The sequence below is a fragment of the Manis pentadactyla genome, chromosome 4 (genome assembly GCF_030020395.1).
Source record: "Manis pentadactyla isolate mManPen7 chromosome 4, mManPen7.hap1, whole genome shotgun sequence".
NCBI lineage: Eukaryota > Metazoa > Chordata > Mammalia > Pholidota > Manidae > Manis > Manis pentadactyla.
This window is the reverse complement of record NC_080022.1, coordinates 81,222,714-81,242,814: the sequence shown is the minus strand read 5'-3', so window position 1 is coordinate 81,242,814 and position 20,101 is coordinate 81,222,714. Positions and strand designations below refer to the sequence as shown.

Genomic DNA, 20,101 nt, shown 5'->3' with positions numbered 1-20,101 from the left:
TAACTCAATTATAAAAAGGGCAGAGGACATTAATAGACATCCTTCCAAAAGAGACATGCAGATGGCCAACAGACACACAGAAGATGCTCAACATCACTAACTGTGAGGGATTGCAAATCATAACTACAATGAGATATCACCTCATACCAGTCAGAGTGGCTAAAATCAACAAGGCAAGAAATAACAAGTGTTGTTAAGGATGTAGAGAAAAAGGACCTTCATACACTTCTGGCAGGAGTGTAAATTGGTGTAGCCACTATGTAAAGCAGTATGGAGGGTTCTCAAAAAACTAAAACTATCATATAACTCAGTAATTCCACTTCTGGGAATTTATCCAAAGAAAACAGGATCATTGAATCAAAAAGATATATGCACTCCTATGTTCCTCACAGCATCACTTACAAGAGCCAAGATATGGAAACAACCTAAGGGTCTATCAACAGATGAATGGATAAAAATGACATGGTGTGTGTGTGTGTATATATATATATATATATATACACACACACATACATACAATGGAGCATTACTCAGGCATAAAAAGAATAAAACCTTGTTGCCATTTTGACAACATAGATGGAACTAGAGGGTATTATGCTAAGTGATAAGTCAGACAAAGAAAGACAAATACTGTATGATTTCACTTACATGTGGAATCCAAAAACAAAATCAAATGAATAAAACAGAAATAGACTCAGACACAGAGAACAGACTGGTGGCTGCTATAGGGGAGGGGGTGAGGACATGGTGAAATACGTGAAGGGGGAAAATACTGTCTGATATTTTGATCTAGGTGATGGTTACATGAGTGTATACCCATGTCAAAATGCATGGGGCTATACACTAATATTTGTGCATTTTATTGTACATACCTCTATAAAAATTTTTTCTAAATAAATAGACCTTGAAAATATTACCAGGAAAAAAACTAAAGATGAAAAAAAGAATCAAGCTAGATAGTGGTGATGGCCACATAACTCTGCGAATATAGTAAATCCACAGAATTGTACATTTAAATGGCTGGCTTTTATGATATATGAATTATATCTCAACAAAGCTATTGAAAAAAAAGAAAAAAACCAACTAATGAATAATATGTAGGGGATGTGTCAATGAAGCTGTTTTTCAGAAAGATACCAGAAAGTTATAATTTACCATAAACACTAACAGCAGTTATCGCTAAAGAAGTAAAAGCAATTTTTGGCTGAATTTTAGCAATATGTGTTCATATCAAGAGATGTAATCATGCTGACGTAATTCCATGTTAGTCAAACCACATCTGGACAACTACATTCTATTCTAAGTGTAATGTCTACAGAAAACTAACTAGTACAGGCCCAGAAGAATATATACAGAACTGAAAAAGGATCAGAAACCATGTCATGTGAGAAACACTTGCAGGAATGAGGGTTGCTCAGCATAGGAAAAAAAAAAATACTTGGAAGATAAAAACTATTTTCAAACAATATGAAAGTCTATTAGAGAAAATAGAGCAGACGTCCTCTGTTGCCACAAAAGACAAAAATAGAGTCAATCACTAAGAGGGCAGAGGGGGGAAGATTAATCTTATCATGGGCTAGAACTAATACAATTATGGCTGCTTCCTAAGATGCTGCATCAAATGAAGAGATTCCAATAAAAGCTAGAAGGGTCCTATTTCGAAAGAATTCCTACTGGATTCTTCTAATAATCCATCTCTAATATGTAGTGGATTAGAGATGATATTTAAGTTCCCTTCTAATTGTAAAACTCTATGATATTATCCTAATACAAGATTATATAATGGAATAGATGCATGAAATTCCAAAGAGTAGATGATTTGAAATTTTACCTCATTGTTCTGTAATGGTGGTTTTCCAGTTTTCTTACTGTAGAGAAAAAGAAAGGAGAGAACTTTATTTGAAAACTGTTCCCATCAAAAAATTATTTTAAGATATCCAAAAAATTTACCCAATTCTCCAAATGAGTCTCTTCTTCTTCATATATACAGAGATAGAATATATTAAATATATATTAGGTCCAGCTGCCTCTTACTAAGTGTTAATTACAGAAAGTGCTCAATAAAATGTCAGCTACTACTACCATGTATCAAGCATTATGTGGTAAGTTCTGCATACACATACCCAGGCACTTATTTAACACATTCTACCATAGAGAGCTGGAGTCTACTTGTCCATCTGTGAAATAAGTTTGCCACATGAACTGCTTTGGCCAGCAGGACATTAACAAACCAACACAAACAATGGTATGAAAAATATTTGTGCATTAAGCCCCTCTCTCTTGCTTCTGGGAAGGAGCAGGAATGAGCCATATGAGCAATCCCAGGTTAGTTGTCTAAAAGATGAAAGCCCATGTGTCATTCCCATGTTACAAATGAAAAAACTGGCATGGAAAAAAGTACGATGCCCAAGGTTCATGCTACTCAAAGTAGTTAATCTGGCACTTGAACCCTGATTACTAATTCAGGCTGCTTCTCTAAACATAATAACCAGGTTTAGGTTCTTTATTTAACACACTACCTTAATACCCTATGCTGCTATACAACATTGATCACATTTAAAATCTTGTTTGATGTATACTTCCTTGCAGTAAATTAGTTCTATGAGATCAGGAGCTATTGCAGGTTGGTTTCTCCAAAGTAGAGATGAAGTGATGTTTGGGGTAAAAAATGTTTATTGGGGATCACAGCTGTGAAAGGAAGGCAAAGAAAGCAAGATTGGATATAACTCAAAACTATGACGCAGGCCTAACCAGGTGGGAAGCTCTGAAGCAAATACTGTCCATCAGAGTACTCTGTGATAGGTTGAAAGGGCCAGGTCTTTGTATCTCTTCCTTGCTCAGTGTGCAAATGCAGGCTAGCTCCATGGGGGTCATGACCTCAGGGCAGGTGGCTCTGCAGCTAAGGCAGACTCTAAGATGTGGGCAGAAGGGATTCCCTGGTGATCCAACTCCACACATCAAGACACTGAACACTTCTTTAAGGGGAACCTGGGTAGCACATTTCCATTTCTACTTCAGGGGTCATATATTCGTCAGCCCTCCATGTTCAACATCTAGCTGGATCCAAGAATCTGTAGAATGAACACTTTTAGTAATAAGATGCAAGGCTAAAAAGCCAAACTTAACTACAATTCAGTAGATGCTCTTATTTTAAAAGTGCTTACATTTACTATTGTTTCTCTTTTCAATTGTATTACAGGATTGCTCATCTGTTTTAAGATTTTTATGAGGCTGTAAAACTGTTGCAGAAACTATATATATATATATATATATATGTATATACACACATATATATATATATATATATACAGGCATGCCCAATTAATTATGAGCAACCTTTTATAAGGCTTTCTAAATTCCTCTTTCTAAAGAATTCTTTGATGTTTCCCACAGGTCCTCAATTTTGAAAATACTAGCTATAGAAATGTATATAGACCATTTAGGTTAGATGAGAACAGCATAGTAGAATCTTATTTAATGGTTACATTTTTTCACTTGAAATGTCCTACTGAAGACTTTAGAGAAGTTCATTTACTTCCAAAAATATGATCTACTAGTATGCAGATTCAAGTCTAAAATATATTCAGTATTTTCCTTGTTTTGATTTTTAGCCTATGAAACTTTAAAAAGGTTCCACAACTGGTATGTCTTCTACTCTTGTGTATTCCCTTTGGCTATTGAAAATATTAATTTATCAGTTAAAGTACATTAAAATAAAGGTATTCAATATATCAAAGTATATTACTGATAGCACACTAAAGGCACGGTATCTGTAATATCTACAACAATCACTAAATGTCAGTTGTCTTACTACATTTCAGGGAATAACACACTGAAACTATTTTTAGTTTTAAATTTCGTGACTATGTGAATCATGACCACTTATATAACCAGTTATGCCAACAGTGATACAATGTTCAGTCAGGAGCTGCTCATCTATTTTCTTCTTGTTCAATTAATCAGCATACATTTCAAAATATGACAGCAGTCCCTGCACCTATCTTTTCATTGCCTGCCCAATAGCCCTGCCTGAGCAGAGGTACAGAAAAGAGAATCTCAGAACTAGGACAAGACATGGAAAAACAACTTCGTTGCTAGAGTTACATAAAAGAAACAAAAAATACAATATTAAATACACATATTACTGACAAGATAGACAACTTACAAAAGTGAATGATCAAGAATCATTCAAACATTCACTAATTACTTATACGCCAGGCACTATTCTACATCAGCATTTCTCAAACTTGTAGTCTTAGGATCCCAAAAAACTTCAATGTATTTGGTGTTATACTATGAATATTTATCATATGGAAATTCAATCTCAGAAACTTTAAAATTTTTATTCATTTAAAGATAATACACATATTACACATTGAATAAAATTTTTATAAAAATAGCTATGTATGACAGAGGATTAAAGATGGCGGTGTGAGAGGTGAGACAGAGGCTTCCTCCTAAAACTGCATGTAATATGAAAATATAATTAATGAAACTAATCCTGAGAGAGCAACAGGAAAGAGGACTGCACCAGACTGCATACACCTGGAGAAAAGAGCAGACCTCACAGAACAGGGTAACGTACCAAAGCGGTGGCCCGGCAGGACCCAGGCCCTTCCCCCACCCCAGCTCACCAGCCGGAAGAAGAGAAATTGAGCAGGGAGGGAGTGGAGGCCTGGGACTGCTGAATACCTAACTCCAGAGATCTGCTCTGGGAGCACAAACATACATTTCATGATGTTTTCATGATACTCTCATGATTACGGGGTTGGAAAGCTAAGAGAGGCAGAATTCCTGGAAAGACTGAGATTCCAGCCACTGTGGAAAGCAAGGATCCTTATCTGGCTGCTCTGGAACAAAAACTTACACTTGTGTGCTCGGCCCACTGGTTCAGGCAGTGAAGACAGGCATAGCAGCCAGGAAGCAGGAAACAGCTCTTTCCTCCACCCAGGCACCAATCCCACTCCCCTGCGACCCCCAACATTGCCTCAAGGGGCTGAGCAGCTCCACAGAGTGGAGCTTCTGGACACTAGAGGGCGCCATACACAAATATGAAACGCCAAAGGAACCTGGTACAGAGTAAAATTAATATAACCCCTGAGAAAGATGACAAGGACCTCATGATTCTTCCTGAAAGGGAGTTCAAAATAACAATCATTAACGTGCTAATGGAGGTACGGAAAGACATTCAAGAACTCGAGAATGAATTCTGGTCGGAGATCCAATCATTGAGGAGCACAATGGAGGGTATTAGAAGCAGGTTGGATATGGTGGAGGAGACAATAAATGAAATAGAAACTAGAGAAGAGGAATACAAAGAAGCTGAGGCACAGAGAGAAAAAAGGATCTCTAAGAGTGAAAGAACATTGAGAGAACTGTGTGACCAATCCAAACGGAACAATATTCGCATTATAGGGGTACCAGAAGAAGAAGAAGAGAGAAAGGGACAGAAAGTGTCTTTGAGTTGGTAAATGCTGAGAACTTCCCCAGTCTGGGGAAGGAGATAGTCTCTCAGGCCATAGAGATCCACAGATCTCCTAACACAAGGGACCCAAGGAAGGCAACACCAAGACATATAGTAATTAAAATGGCAAAGATCAAGGACAGACAGACTGTTAAAAGCAGCCAGAGAGAGAAACTAGATCACATACAAAGGAAAGCCCATCAGGCTAACATCAGACTTCTCAGCAGAAACCTTACAGGCCAGAAGAGAGTGGTATGATGTATTTAATACAATGAAGCAGAAGGACCTGGAACCAAGATTACTTTATCCGGCAAGATTATCATTTAAATTTGAGGGAGGGATTAAACAATTTCCAGATAAGCAAAAGCTGAGAGAATTTACTTCCCACAAACCATCTCTACAGTCTATTTTGGAGGGACTGCTATAAATGGAAGTGTTCCTAAGGTTTAATAGCCGTCACCAGAGGTAATAAAACCACAGTAAAGAAAGTAGAACAGCTAATTACTAAGCAAATGCAAAATTAAATTAACTATCCCTAAAGTCAATCAAGGGATAGACAAGGAGTACAGAATATGACACCTAATATATAAAGAATGGAGCAGGAAGAAAAAGGAGGAGAAAAAGAAAAGAACCCTTAGATTGTGCTTGTAATAGCATATTAAGTGAGTTAAATTAGACTCTTAGATAGTAATGAAGTTAACCTTAAACCTTTGGTAACCACGAATCTAAAGTCTGCAATGGCAATAAGTACATACCTATCGATAATCACCCTAAATGTAAATGGTCTGAATGCACCAATCAAAAGACACAGTCACTGAATGGATAAAAAAAACCAAGACCCATCTATATGCTGCCTACAAGAGACTCACTTTAAACCCAAAGACATACACAGACTAAAAGTGAAGGGATGAAAAAATATTTTTCATGCAACAAACGGAGAGAAAAAAGCAGGTGTTGCAGTACTAGTATCAGTCAAAATAGACTTCAAAACAAAGTCACAAGACACAAAGAAGGACATTACATAACGATAAAGGGGTCAATCCAACAAGAAGATATAACCATTATAAATATCTATGTTCCCAACACAGGAGCACCTACATATGTGAAACAAATACTAACAGAATTAAAAGGGGAAATAGAAGGCAATGCATTCATTTTAGGAGATTTCAACACTCCACTCACTCCAAAGGACAGATCAACCAGACAGAAAATAAGTAAGGACACAGAGGCACTGAGCAACACATTAGAACAGATGGACCTAACAGACATCTATAGAACTCTCCACCCAAAAGCAGCAGAATACACATTCTTCTCAAGTGCACATGGAACATTTTCAAGAACAGATCATATACTAGGCCACAAAAAGAGCCTCAGTAAATTCAAAAAGACTGAAATTGTACCAAACAGTTTCTCAGACCACAAAGGTATGAAACTAGAAATAAATTACGCAAAGAAAATTAAAAATCCCACAAACACATGGAGGCTTCACAACATGCTCCTAAATAACCAATGGATCAGTGACCAAATAAAAACAGACATCAAGCAATATATGGAGACAAATGACAACAATAATTCAACACCGCAAAAATCTGTGGGATGCAGCCAAGGCCATGCTAGAGGAAAGTATGTTGCAACACAGGCCTACCTCAGGAAAGAAGAACAATCCCATATGAGCAGTCTAAACTCACAATTAATGAAACTAGAAAAAGAAGAAGAAATGAGGCCCAAAGTCAGTAGAGGAAGGGACATAATAAAGATTAGAGCAGAAATAAATAAAATCGAGAAGAAAAAAACAATAGAAAGAATCAATGAAAGCAAGAGCTGGTTCTTCGAGAAAATAAACAAAATAGATAAACCCCTAGCCAGATTTATCAAGAAAAAAAGAGAATCTACACACATAGACAGAATCAGAAATGAGAAAGGAAAAATCACTACAGACACCACAGAAATGCAAAGAATTATTAGAGAATACTATGAAAAATTATATGCTAACAAACTGGATAACCTAGAAGAAATGGACAAGTTTCAAGAAAAATACAACCTTCCAAGACTGACCAAGGAAGAAACAGAAAATCTGAACAGACCCACTACAGGCAATGAAATTGAACTGGTAATCAAAAAACTACCTAAGGACAAAACCCTGGACCAGATGGCTTTACCACTGAGTTTTATCAAACATTCAGTGAAGACTTAATACCCATCCTCCTTAAAGTTTTCCAATGAGTAGAAGAAGAGGGAATACTTCCAAACTCATTCTATGAGGCCAGCATCACTCTAATACCAAAACCAGGCAAACACACTACAAAAAAAGAAAATTACAGACCAATATCCCTGATGAACATACATACAAAAATACTCAACAAAATATTAGCAAACCAAATTCAAAAATACATCAAAAAGATCATCTATCATGATCAAGAAGGATTTATTCCAGGGATGCAAGGATGGTACAACATTCGAAAATCCATCAACATCATCCACCACATCAACAAAAGAAGGACAAAAACCACATGATCATCTCCATAGATGCTGAAAAAGCATTTGACAAAATTCAACATCCATTCATGATAAAAACTCTCAACAAAATGGGTATAGAGGGCAAGTACCTCAACACAATAAAGACCATATATGAAAAACCCACAGCCAGCAGTGAGAAGCTGAAAGCCTTTCCTTTAAGATCGGGAACAAGGCAAGGATGCCCACTCTCTCCACTTTTATTCAACATAGTTCTGGAGGTCCTAGCCACAGCAATCAGACAACAAAAGAAATAAAAAGCATCCAGATTGGCAAGGAAGAGGTCAAACGGTCACTGTTTGTAGATGACATGATATTGTACATAAAAAACCCTAAAGAATCTACTCCAGAACTAGTAGATCTAATATCTGAATTCAGCAAAGTTGCAGGATACAAACTTAAAACACAGAAATCTGTTGCATTCCTATACACTAATGACGAACTAGCAGAAAGTGAAATCAGGAAAACAATTACACTCACAATCGCATCAAAAAGAATAAAACACCTAGGAATAAACCTAACCAAGGAAGTGAAAGACTACACCCTGAAAACTACAAGACACTCCTAAGAGAAATTAAAGAGGATACTAATAAATGGAAATTCATCCCATGTTAATGGATAGAAAGAATTAATATTGTCAAAATGGCCATCCAGCCTAAAGCAATCTACAGATTCAATGCAATCCCTATCAAAATACCAACAGCATTCATCAACGAACTAGAACAAATCATTTAAAAATTCATATGGAACCACAAAAGACCCCAAATAGCCAAAGCAATCCTGAGAAGGAAGAATAAAGCTGGGGGGATGACACTCCCCCACTTCAAGCTCTACTACAAAGCCATGGTAATCAAGACAATTTGGTACAGGCACAAGAACAGAACAATAGGCCAATGGACCAGACAGAGAGCTCAGATATAAACCCAACCATATATGGTCAATTAATATACGATAAAGGAACCATGGATATACAATGGGGAAATGACAGCCCCTTCAACAACTGGTGTTGGCAAAACTGGACTGCTACATGTAAGAGAATGTAACTGGATTATTGTCTAACTCCATACACAAAAATAAACTCAAAATGGATCAAAGACCTGAATGTAAGTCATGAAACCATAAAACTCTTAGAAGAAAATACAGGCAAAATTCTCTTGAATATAAACATGAACAACTTCTTCATGAACATATCTCCATGGGCAAGGGAAACAAAAGCAAAAATGAACAAGTGGGACTACATCAACCTAAAAAGCTTCTGTACAGTAAAGGACACCTTGAGGTCAAATGGCTTCCTACAGTATGGGAGAATATATTTGTAAACCACTTATCCAACAAGGGATTAACACCCAAAATATATAAAGAACTCACATGCCTCAACACCCAAAAAGCAAATAACCCAATTAAAAAATGGGTGGAGGATATGAACAGACAATTCTCCAAAGAAATTAAGATGGCCAACAGGCACATGAAAAGATGCTCCACATCACTAATTATCAGGGAAATGCAAATTAAAACCACAATGAGATATCATGACACACCAGTTAGGATGGCCAACATCCAAAAGACAAACAACAACAAATGCTGATGAGGATGCGGAGAAAGGGGAACCCTCCTACACTGCTGGTGGGAATGTAAACTAGTTCAACCATTGTGGAAAGCAATATGAAGGTTCCTCAAAAAACTAAAAATAGAAATAACATTTGACCCAGGAATTCCACTCCTAGGTATTTACCCAAAGAACACAAGTTCTCAGATTCAAAAATACACATGCACCCATGTTTATTGCAGTACTATTTACAATAGCCAAGATATGGAAGCAACCTAAGTGTCCATCAATAGATGAATGGATAAAGAAGCTGTGGTACATATACACAATGGAATATTATTCAGCCATAGGAAAGAAACAAATCCTACCATTTCCAACAACAAGGACGGAACTAGAGGGTATTATGCTCAGTGAAATAAGTCAGGCAGAGAGGGACAAATACCAAATGATTTCCCTCATTTATGGAATATAACAACAAAGCAAAACCAAAGGAACAAAACAGCAGCAGACTCACAGACTCCAAGAACGGACTAGTGGTTACCAAAGGGGAGGGGCGGGGAGAGTGTGTGGGGAGGGAGGGAGAAGGGGATTGAGGGGTATTATGATTAGCACATGTGGTGTGGGAAGAGTCATGGGGAAGACAGTGTAGCACAGAGAAGACAAGTAGTGACTGTGGCATCTTACTAGGCTGACGGATAGTGACTGCAATGGGGTATGGGGGGGACTTGATAATATGGGGAATGTAGCAACCACATTGTTTTTCCTGTGAAACATTCTTAAGACTGTATATCAATGATACCTTAATAAAAAATTTAAAAATTTAGAAAAGATGCTTTAAATAATGACAGGCAGTGACATACATATACAACATGCTGATTAAACTGAATTTTTACTTACCTACAGAAGTTGCTGCACTCCCCCTAGTGCTTTTATTTTTAATGCCAACAGGTAACTTATTAAGCACAAAGTAAATCACAAAGTGCACTATTATGTCTATAGTGTTATGGTACCATAATAATGCCTACATCTATTCACAAATATCAAATTAGCTAATTGTGCTTTGATGGGCTTTATTTTAAATTTTATGCTTTATTAATTTAATTGCATTAATTCAGGACTGTTAATCTAGCAAAAGGATAGCAAGTGAATGTTTAAGAAAAAAACCTTTTAGCACACTCACTACAGTTTTACCTAAAAAGGCTTCTAACTAACCATCTTAATATGCATAAAAGTTCCCACTGAAGAGCACAACCATCAGCTATCCAAAGCATTTTATCCTTCAACTCATGGGAGATTATATTCTTTACAGAGATGCTTAAAACAGAAGTGATTTCCTCCTAAAAAGAGTGTTATGATGAATGCCATGTTCTTAAGCTAGGGCCTAATGCCTAATCTTCTGACATTCCATAAAATCATTCCAAAAGAAGTAACAATAGAGAAATACAACAGCCATTTTGCATAAAATTTAATTTGTTATATATAATTCCAGAGAAAATTGCAAAGAGCCTATCTCTCTTTTTCATAATTCCAGCTTATATTTTATTGCAACAGATTAGAAGGTGATGATATTTTTCAGGTTATGGATGAGATTAATGTTGAACCTAGGAAATCACAATTGATCTAAATGGATAGGATGGCATAAGCACTTAAAGGAAAGTGGTAAAAATTATAGGAGCAGGCAGGATTTCACCAAAAAGTCATTTCAGACCGAACTTATTCTCTTCTCTGAAGGGATATTGAAAAATCTATATACTTAAGTTTATTATGCTACAAAGGATTTGATGATGGACCAGATCAGGGGTTCTCCACCTTTTCCATGTAGAGAGACCAATTCCACACATAATTCTAGGGTCTCATCTTCACAACTCCATGACCAGAAAAGAATGGCCCTTCCACAACAGCTCCAGCAGAAACATCCCAAAGTAGGATTCTGACTGGCCCAGTATGGATCAGATGCCTAATCCTATTGTCAGAGAGCCAGGTCATTATGAGAAGGAAAGTTGTAAAGAAGCGCTAGGTAAGTTAAAGATGAGAACCAATACAACACCCAAAGGGTATCAAGTAATTGAAAGGTTAGAGTGATCTAAATACACTGTTCTGTATTTAGTCCTGTCCAAAAATTTAATTTATTGGGAAAATATACAGAAGGAATATTAATTAAATATGTAGGATCAAAAAAAAATTTGAAGGGAAGAAGTGATGTGCCCCAAGATAAGTGTAAATACCTGCACCCAAGTTAAAAAAAAAAAAATCAAACACAAGTTGAAGAAAGGAAAGGGAAAACAACTGTGTAAGCTAAACATGACTGAAGAATACAGACTGTCATAAATGCATACAGCCTCACCTACTTTAACAAAACCTTAGGATCTACAAAGCAGGCAGCAGCCCATTCCATTCTGTCAGTCAGACCACACTTAGAATAATGAATTCCATTTTGGACCTCTTCTTAAAGAGGTGAAGAAATAATGAGTATCATATTCAGGAAGCAGGAACTGAAAATATACAGAGGCCTGAAACCCACGTCACATAAAAATAACTGAAACACTTCTAACTCTGAAAGTAAATTATTCTACCAATTCAAAAAGGCTTCTTTAGGGAGATGTTCTTGAGCACATTTGAGAATTTTTAGGAAGGCTCAACAGTTTTTGAGAACCTACCAAAGGGCTGTTTCACTATTCTTTTAGTTTTCTTGTAGCAAGCATGAGGAGAGCTAAAGCTATCTTTTATTTATAGAGCTTTGTTCCTGTTACAGAGTTAAGACATCTTCTCATTTAATCTTCCCAACTACTTAGGTAAGAAAATACTATTATTATTCCTGTTCTACAGATGAGAAAACAGAGGATCAAAGAGGTTGAGTAAATTGACCAAGGTCAAAGATCTAACAAATAACTGAGTAAAAACTGAAACTCATACCTAACTCCAAAGACTATGCCAACCTGCCTCCATAATAAAGATCAAGTTGCTGCATATAAAAATGTACATTCTTGCCAATTAAAGTAACCCTGAAACATTACTTTAGATATATACCTCTAAAGTACTTATCTCAGCATGGTGAACAGCTTAAAGTGGAGACATTCTTTTACTTACAAGTTCCTTGGCCATCCCCACTGTTGGAAATTTGTTGACTATTTTTCCCTCGGCCTCAGCCCTGTGGCCTGTGGCTGGGTCTTTTATTTATTCCCACAACTTTCCTGTGTACTTCAAATTTAGCTTTCTTTTCTGAGATCTGCTCCTTCCAGAAAATCAAAGCCCTAGAAGGGGCTGCTTTACTTTTCTCAATTTCAAAGGCCCACTAAAGTACAAGCATGAGCCAGGTGAGGGGCTGGAGCTGTATGAGACCCTTAGGATGAACCATCAGTGGATGTTATGGCCCCATTTGGATGCTCAGAAAAAAAAGGGGATGCTTAAGCAACCACAGATGAAGAAGACCTTAACGGATTTGCCAAGAAAAGCAACTATGTACTGAAACCAACTGATGCAGATCAGGTCCAGAAATAGTATTCTGGTCAAGATTTAAGTGGGATCTAAAAGAGCAGAAACAAAGAAGTGAAGTAAAGCATGACTAAGAGAAACACAAGCTCCCTGAAACTCCTCAGAAATATTTGGGGGAGTTAACTGTGTTCCCACCATCTACAGACTGGGCTTTGAAAAAGGACAAAGGATCGTCCCATAAGCAGGTGGACTTGACTACATCCTGATGTCTGACAGCTAGATCACACCCAGTCAAGCAATTAATAGATAATACAAGACAGGCATCTAAATTGGTGCTTCAGAAGGTTAAAAAGGGAGGATGATCATCAGTGAGATCATCAAGAGTTGTTAAATAATACTGCACAGAAGGGGTGACCTTCACCTAACCCTTAAAGGATAAGAGTTGAAGAACAGAGGGTACAGAGAGAGACTGATTCCAGGTATGGGTAATATGAGCAAAGCTCCAAAACCAGGAATGAGGGTGGGCTGTTCAGAGGATAGTACGGAGCGTGGCCTATTTGGACCAGAGTACTCACTGGCAGGCAATAGCATATAAGATCAGCCAGGTAAGATGAGACGAGATGGAGGCAAGACTCTGAAGCCCAGGATGAGAAATCTGAACTTTGACGAGCATTCACGCAAAGGCAAGGAAACTGCTTTGTTCTGGTTTTGGTTTTTGGTTTTTCTTTAAGATGGTAAAATACTTTGGCAATGTAGACAGGTCCCTTTCCCCATCTTCTAAAACTGGCCCGCAGACTTCCCATTACTCAATTCATGTTATGAAACCTCAGGTACACAACTATCACTTCTATGAAGATAATGTCTCTACTCATGTTTGTACTGGTCCCACATTTTCAACTGCCTGTCAATTAGCCTTAAAAGTTCTTAATCATCCTACCTCATCTGTCCACCCTATAAATACTTACTGAGTATCCTGTGACATGTGCAAACTCAGAATTGAAAAATGACTTGGTCCATGCCCTCAAGAAACTCAGAAAGTCTGACATAGTACAATGCAGAGTGGTAACTACAAGACCACAGGAATGCTTAGAGTATCATGAGAACAGAGGACAACAACATCTGTTTGGAGATCCGGAAAAGACAGAAAACATCTATGAGAAAGTGTTGACTGAACTGAGTCTTGAAGGGAAAATAAACATCAAAGGGTGATGAAAAATGATAGGGATACCAGTAATTACAATCAGATTGCAAAGCCTGGGAAGAACCTGTCATACTCAGACTGTTAAGCCCATATGGCTAGATGAGTAGAAGTAGTAGTAGTAAAGGACCAGATCATGAACACCATCCTCTTATACTAAGAATTTTGTATTTTAGAATAGCTGAAAGAATTTAATGAAGGAATAACATGATCATATTTGTGTTTCTTGAAAAGTACCCTGGTGGCAGTGGAAGACAGAATGTAAGGGCATTGCAAAGCTTCTTATCATAAAATGTGATAAAAATATGATAAAGGCTAATATTAACATCCAATTTATCATCATTTATTCATTCTTACCCCCCCTTTCCAGTCTTAGTTCATATCCTTCATAAAGCCTTCCCTAACTCTTCCCAAACACATTAATCTTTCCTTTCTCAGAATTTCTAAGGCGTATCTGTGTACTTCATTTGTCATCATCTTACACTTTTAACTAATTTGCACTTAAATTCCTTCTTCCTAACAAGAATATAAGCTCCCTGAGAAAAGATGTCATTTTTTTAAATGTATGTGTAATACACACACACCTCTCCATCCGATAGCACCTAGCACAATATACAACATTCTGAAACAGATACTTCCTTTGAACTGAAATGGTCTCCTTTACCCATGAGTAAAAAGATTCCACTATTCCCCATAAATAATAAACAAAATAAGATGTTTGACTAGGCAAAGCTAAGGTGAAAACATAGTACAGTGGTGGTGGGGAATGAATACAAAGGAACTTTCTGGGGAGAGAAAAATGTTCGAATAGGGATATTACACTATTGTATACATTTATTTTTTAAATGTGTAAGATTTATACAGTTCAATATATATAAATTTAATCTAAAGACCCATAAATAAAGGGTGGGAAGCAAGGAGCTACAGATGAAACAAGAAAGGCAGAATGATGATGGTACCTCTTTGGTAAAGGGTATAGAGAATTCACTATTATTCTAATTACTTTGAATTATGTGTGAAATTTCTCATAATAAAAAGTCATACATATATGATTTAACTAATGAAAAAATTCCATTAACAAAACTAAAAAAAAAAACTCAGAAAGTTAAATTACTCATTATTCTAAAGTTTGAAATAATGTTACAAAGTTACAAAGTAACTTTTAAAGTGGTTATACTAGCTCCATTACATATCTGATTCTAGGGAATATCTTTTAAGACAAACCTACTGTTCGCATAGTTGAAAAAAGGCCAAGCCACCATAGGTTCCTCAATGAAGCACTAGAGCACAAAATTAGCCCTGTTACCAACGATACCCCCAAAAACCCTGCAAAATGTAAAGTTAGAATTTTCTAATCTTCAAACTGTGCAGCTAGAGTCTGAAAGACATCCAAAAGTTTCTGGAAATGTAACACCTACAAAGTTAGATTCAACACCATTCTCAATGGTTTTAAAATAATTCAATCATTTTATCTCAGTAATGAAAACTTCATGTTAATCTGCTTATAATTTGCATTCTCCTCCCACGAAGTATTTAATGTATGAAACATTTTCGTATGCCAATGCAAAAGATTAACAATCATTTGTTAATCACAATCTTTTTGTTCAGTTAATTAACTTGCATCATTTAATCCCCCCAATGTTTACAAAACTTCTTAAAGATTTTTAAGCATTTTACAATATGAATAAACACCTAAGTTATCTGAAAAGATTATTATTATATATTAGATATACTGTTTTGCTACTATTGCCCATTAGATTATTTAAAACTTTCCTTAGTCAATAATCTCGTTTTATAACTCAGCAGCTCACTGCAGATGTGAGGGATGATTACACAGGTGAGTTCAACTTGTGAAAATTCTTCAAGCTCTACACTTATGTGTACTTTTCTCTTTGTGTGTAATACTCCAATAAAGCAAAGTTTTTTTTTAAAAAATCACATAAGAAATTCAGAGCTGCAAAGAAATAATCAATCTTCCCAGGTTTTCTTCTGCCTGCTACTTCTATAGCTTTTCTTCTTCCTACCTAATTACAACCTTTAAATAGAACTCGTGCCACATGTCGAATTTACCGAGTATCATAATTCTTCCAAGTGGTAAAGACACCTCAAGACAAATGCTGGGCATAGAAGCCACAGGGCATTAATATGCAAAGAAGTAAAAAGCTAACCTTTTCAAACAATAAGGCTTCTCTCTCACTTACCAACTTAACATTTCCCTGTATGGCCCCGGAAGATGACTGGTTAGCCAGAGACGGGTAAGATTCCTCAAGGGAGGAACAACCTAAGACAGGCACAGTCGCAGGGGGCCATCAGGTGAGAAAATGGGGATTAGCAGAGGTGAGGCTTAGAACCTCCCCCCTCATGTTCTGAGAGAAATCTTCTGCATACATGGATGTTTATTGCCCTTGTCTAGCTCGGATTAACACATAGTCTACAGGCACACACCTGATCATCTACATTTGCTCTCTTACAACACTAAACTCTGTTTTCTACCTTTATCTCGTATCTACCTACCACTTCAGCATTTTATTAAAAATAATAATAATAAAGAGAGAAATGTGGTATCCACATATAAATCAAGTTTAAAAATCAAATGAATATTCATATTTGAACTGACTGTTTATAGTTCATAATGCATGAACAAAACCGAAAGCTTCTGTGATGACTGCCCTTGTAATGTTCACCATGTCCTAACTTATTCACTATGTAAGAATTTGTTCTACATGTAAGAACTTGGTTGTTATGCCTCAGAAGATTGGAGACTGACGAAAATTAGGCTTGGGGTGGATTAATGATTGTGCATTGAGTATTGACCCCCCTACACAGAATTTTATTGTTGTTAACAACTATTTGATCAATAAATATGAGAGATGCCCTCACAAAAAAAAATATATATATATATATATATAAACACCCTTCCAATTGTAAAATAAATAAGTAACCGGGATGTAATGTATAGCATAAGGAATATAGTCAAAATATTGTAACAACTTGGTATGGTGATAGCTGGTACCTAGAATTATCATGTATATAAATGTTGAATCACTGTGTTGTACACCTGAAACTAATGTAATACTGTGTGTCAACTACCCTTCAATAAAAAAAAAAAAAAAGAAATTCAGAGCTGTTAGGGCTGTCCTCAAATCCCCTCTCCCATACTGAAAACACCTGTTCTATATGCACTGAAACATTCCCTGCAAAAATGTAATTCAAAGTTATTTTATAGCATTTAACATTTTCCTTTGACATATTCCCAGATAACAAATAACATTCATTTGCAACAGGGAGCCAGGAAAGCATACAATCCAATTGGGAAAAAATAAAATTGTACTTTTCAGAATAAATCATTTTAAAAGCAAATTAAATTTTAAAAAGTGAACAGGTACTGTATTGTCCAAACAAAGATGAACATCATTTTCAACGCTGTTAATCAGACTTAGGAAGAAAAAGAAAGACCATTGCTTCAGACCTTATTAAGATAAGGAGGACAGGAGAAAGGAGAAAGTAAGAACTTCATGGAAAGGAAGGCTCCTCGTCAGCGTTTTGGTCCGAAGTCTACTACTAATCAGACATTTTAGGCAAATCAGGAACAGGAGGTAACAGTACCTGCCCAAAGAGATGAATGAAATAAAATGCCTGAGACCAGTATGCCAAGATTTAACACGAAATATCTAATGACTGGCAAGAATGCTTGGGAAGTAACCTTTTCTCATTCATCTGCGGAAGACAAATATCTCCCAGCAAATAAAAAATGTTTGTAATCTGATTTGTAAATCTAAACACGGAAATTCTCTCGAGGGGGACCCAGTGGAGTGTAATCAAAAACAATCTTGATCCTCACCGGAAACATTCTGACCTTCTACCTACAAAGCCAGGGCAGGTACCTTGCCCTCCAAGCGGGCCACACAGCCTTTCTGGATAAAATGCCAGGACGTTCGCTGACCTACTGCAAGCGGACACCACTCCATAAAGCAACTCTGCCAAAGGACCCTGTATAATTCACAATAACCATCCTCGCGACTTTCAAGAGCAACTACTAGGGAATCGTGCCAAACCTCGTCCAACTGACTTAGACAACAGGCTCCAGCCTAGCGAGTCATATTACCATCCTCAAATCACGCATACACGTCCACAAAGCAAATCCACGGTCTGTCCGGAGATGAGAGGACAAAACTTAGAACATGCTCAGAAAGTTAATACAAAAAGAAGGTGGTTTAATTTTGCTCATGTGAAACCTTCATAAGATTGTATATCGATACCTTAATTTTTAAAAAAAAAGGTTTGGGGAGGAGGGAGGGGGCCACAACCTCGGGGCAGAGGCACAGGTTTGCTAGCGGGCGCAGGGGAGATTCGCACCCCCGGGGACCGCGCGAGGGGCCGGACAGGCCAGGGGGACGCAAGGAGCCCGGCAGTCGCCGGCGCCGCAGGGTGACCCGCACACCCTGACACTGAGCCTGGCAGCCGCCGCGGTCGGTCCTCTCTCTGCCTGACCCCACAGGGCAGAGGGACCCCGACGGCCGCCAGGCGAGATGCGAGAGGGCGCGAAGCGCGCCCTCTCGGGCCGGGAAGGCGGAGTGGCCACCGGCCTTCTTACCCGTGCAGGCCGAGGGCGCGGCGACGCTTGTGGAGCAGGCAGAGCAACAGAAACGCGGCCCCCGCCAGCGACGAGTTTCGCGCCGTCAGGTACTTGCTGAAGGCCGCCATGGCACCGCCTGGGTGAGCGAGGCAGAGAAGGGGAGCCGGCGGCGACTGCCTTAATGCAGGAAGCGCAGGGGAGACTGGGAGCAGAGGGTAGCTCGGAGGAGGGCGGTGCCGGCCGCGCAGGACCGCCCCTGGAGCGCGCCGCTGCGTCGGCCGCGCGCCGCAGACCACCTAGGGCTTTGGCTGGGCGGGAGCGCGCGCGGGCGCCACGGAGGCCGGAACAGCCCCGGAATGCGCTCTGCGCACGCGCCGATCCCCGCGGAGACCCTGCAACTGTGGGCGCAGAGTTGCTGCGGGTCGCTGCTCTGCAGCTCCTCACTTCTCCGAACTTGGTGGCTGTCCCTCCCTCACCCCTACTCCCACCTCCGCACACCCACATCCAGGCTTTCACAAGAACTGGAAAAGCGTGCCTGGCCTGCGCTGGGGATTTAGTGGGACCTGCCACTCCACCCCCACTCCCCTGTGAAGGGCTGTTACCATCCTCTTAAAGGAGACCACGGAGCAGCCCCATCACAGAGCACTCACACAAAACTGAGGGCGCTGTCATCGTTTAGATGAAAATCCAACAGTCGGAGACTACGAAGAGATGTATGGAAATGTGGGAAGGATGTCTACAAATTAAAAACCTTTTTCCAAGCCAGTAGTTTTCCAAACGTGGGTTATAAACTTTAGGGGATTGTGAAATTAGTTTGGTGGATAGAGAGCCCACTTTTTATTAAAAAAAATAGAATCAGGAAGAAAAGAACACAGAAAAATATCGAGTATCACAACGTTATTTTGAGAAATTTGTATTCCAGTCTTTGTATCTGAGTCCCAAGTAGTGATATAAAATGTATTTATGTGGGTCTGATCAAACAGAAAGTTTGAGAAACAGTTCTTCGTAAAGGAACATTCAGAAATAACAATCGTACACTGTATTAATGCTGGCCTTACTCCCAGAATCAGAAAGACAGTACAGTTTACAGCATTCTTCTTCTGTCTGACCCTATGATGTAGAAATCATTATCCCTAGCATTTGACTGGCATAGGTACAGTAACTTAGGAGTCCCTGTCTTCAGTAGAGGAAACTGGAGAAAACCAAGTGGTCAGTCAGAAAATAAATAAAACCTTGCATTATGCACACACATAAAGTGGCTTATGTGTTAAATTTGGCCCATATTAAAGTATCCTGCAAAACAGTGGATTCCTTTGTGTTTTCTCAATATAAATTGGTACTTGCCTAACAGAGATTATAACAATCACAGGG

At 38.3% G+C, this 20,101-nt stretch overlaps 1 protein-coding gene across 3 annotated transcripts in view; it reads right to left on the bottom strand.

The window, feature by feature from the left end:
* ABCD3 (ATP binding cassette subfamily D member 3) overlaps positions 1-19,197 on the bottom strand; it is an 80,696-nt gene extending 61,499 nt beyond the window's left edge. For 2 of the 3 annotated variants that reach the window (XM_057500439.1, XM_057500438.1), the window contains exons 1-2: positions 18,749-19,197; positions 1,832-1,868 (exon numbers count right to left, since the gene is read on the bottom strand). In XM_057500439.1, coding sequence (XP_057356422.1) covers positions 1,832-1,868; positions 18,749-18,858 — 147 coding nt within the window. In that variant the 5' untranslated portion in view covers positions 18,859-19,197. The remainder of the gene's footprint in view (positions 1-1,831; positions 1,869-18,748) is intronic. The other variant, XM_036906504.2, reaches the window with a different exon arrangement.
* Positions 19,198-20,101: the final 904 nt, after the last annotated feature.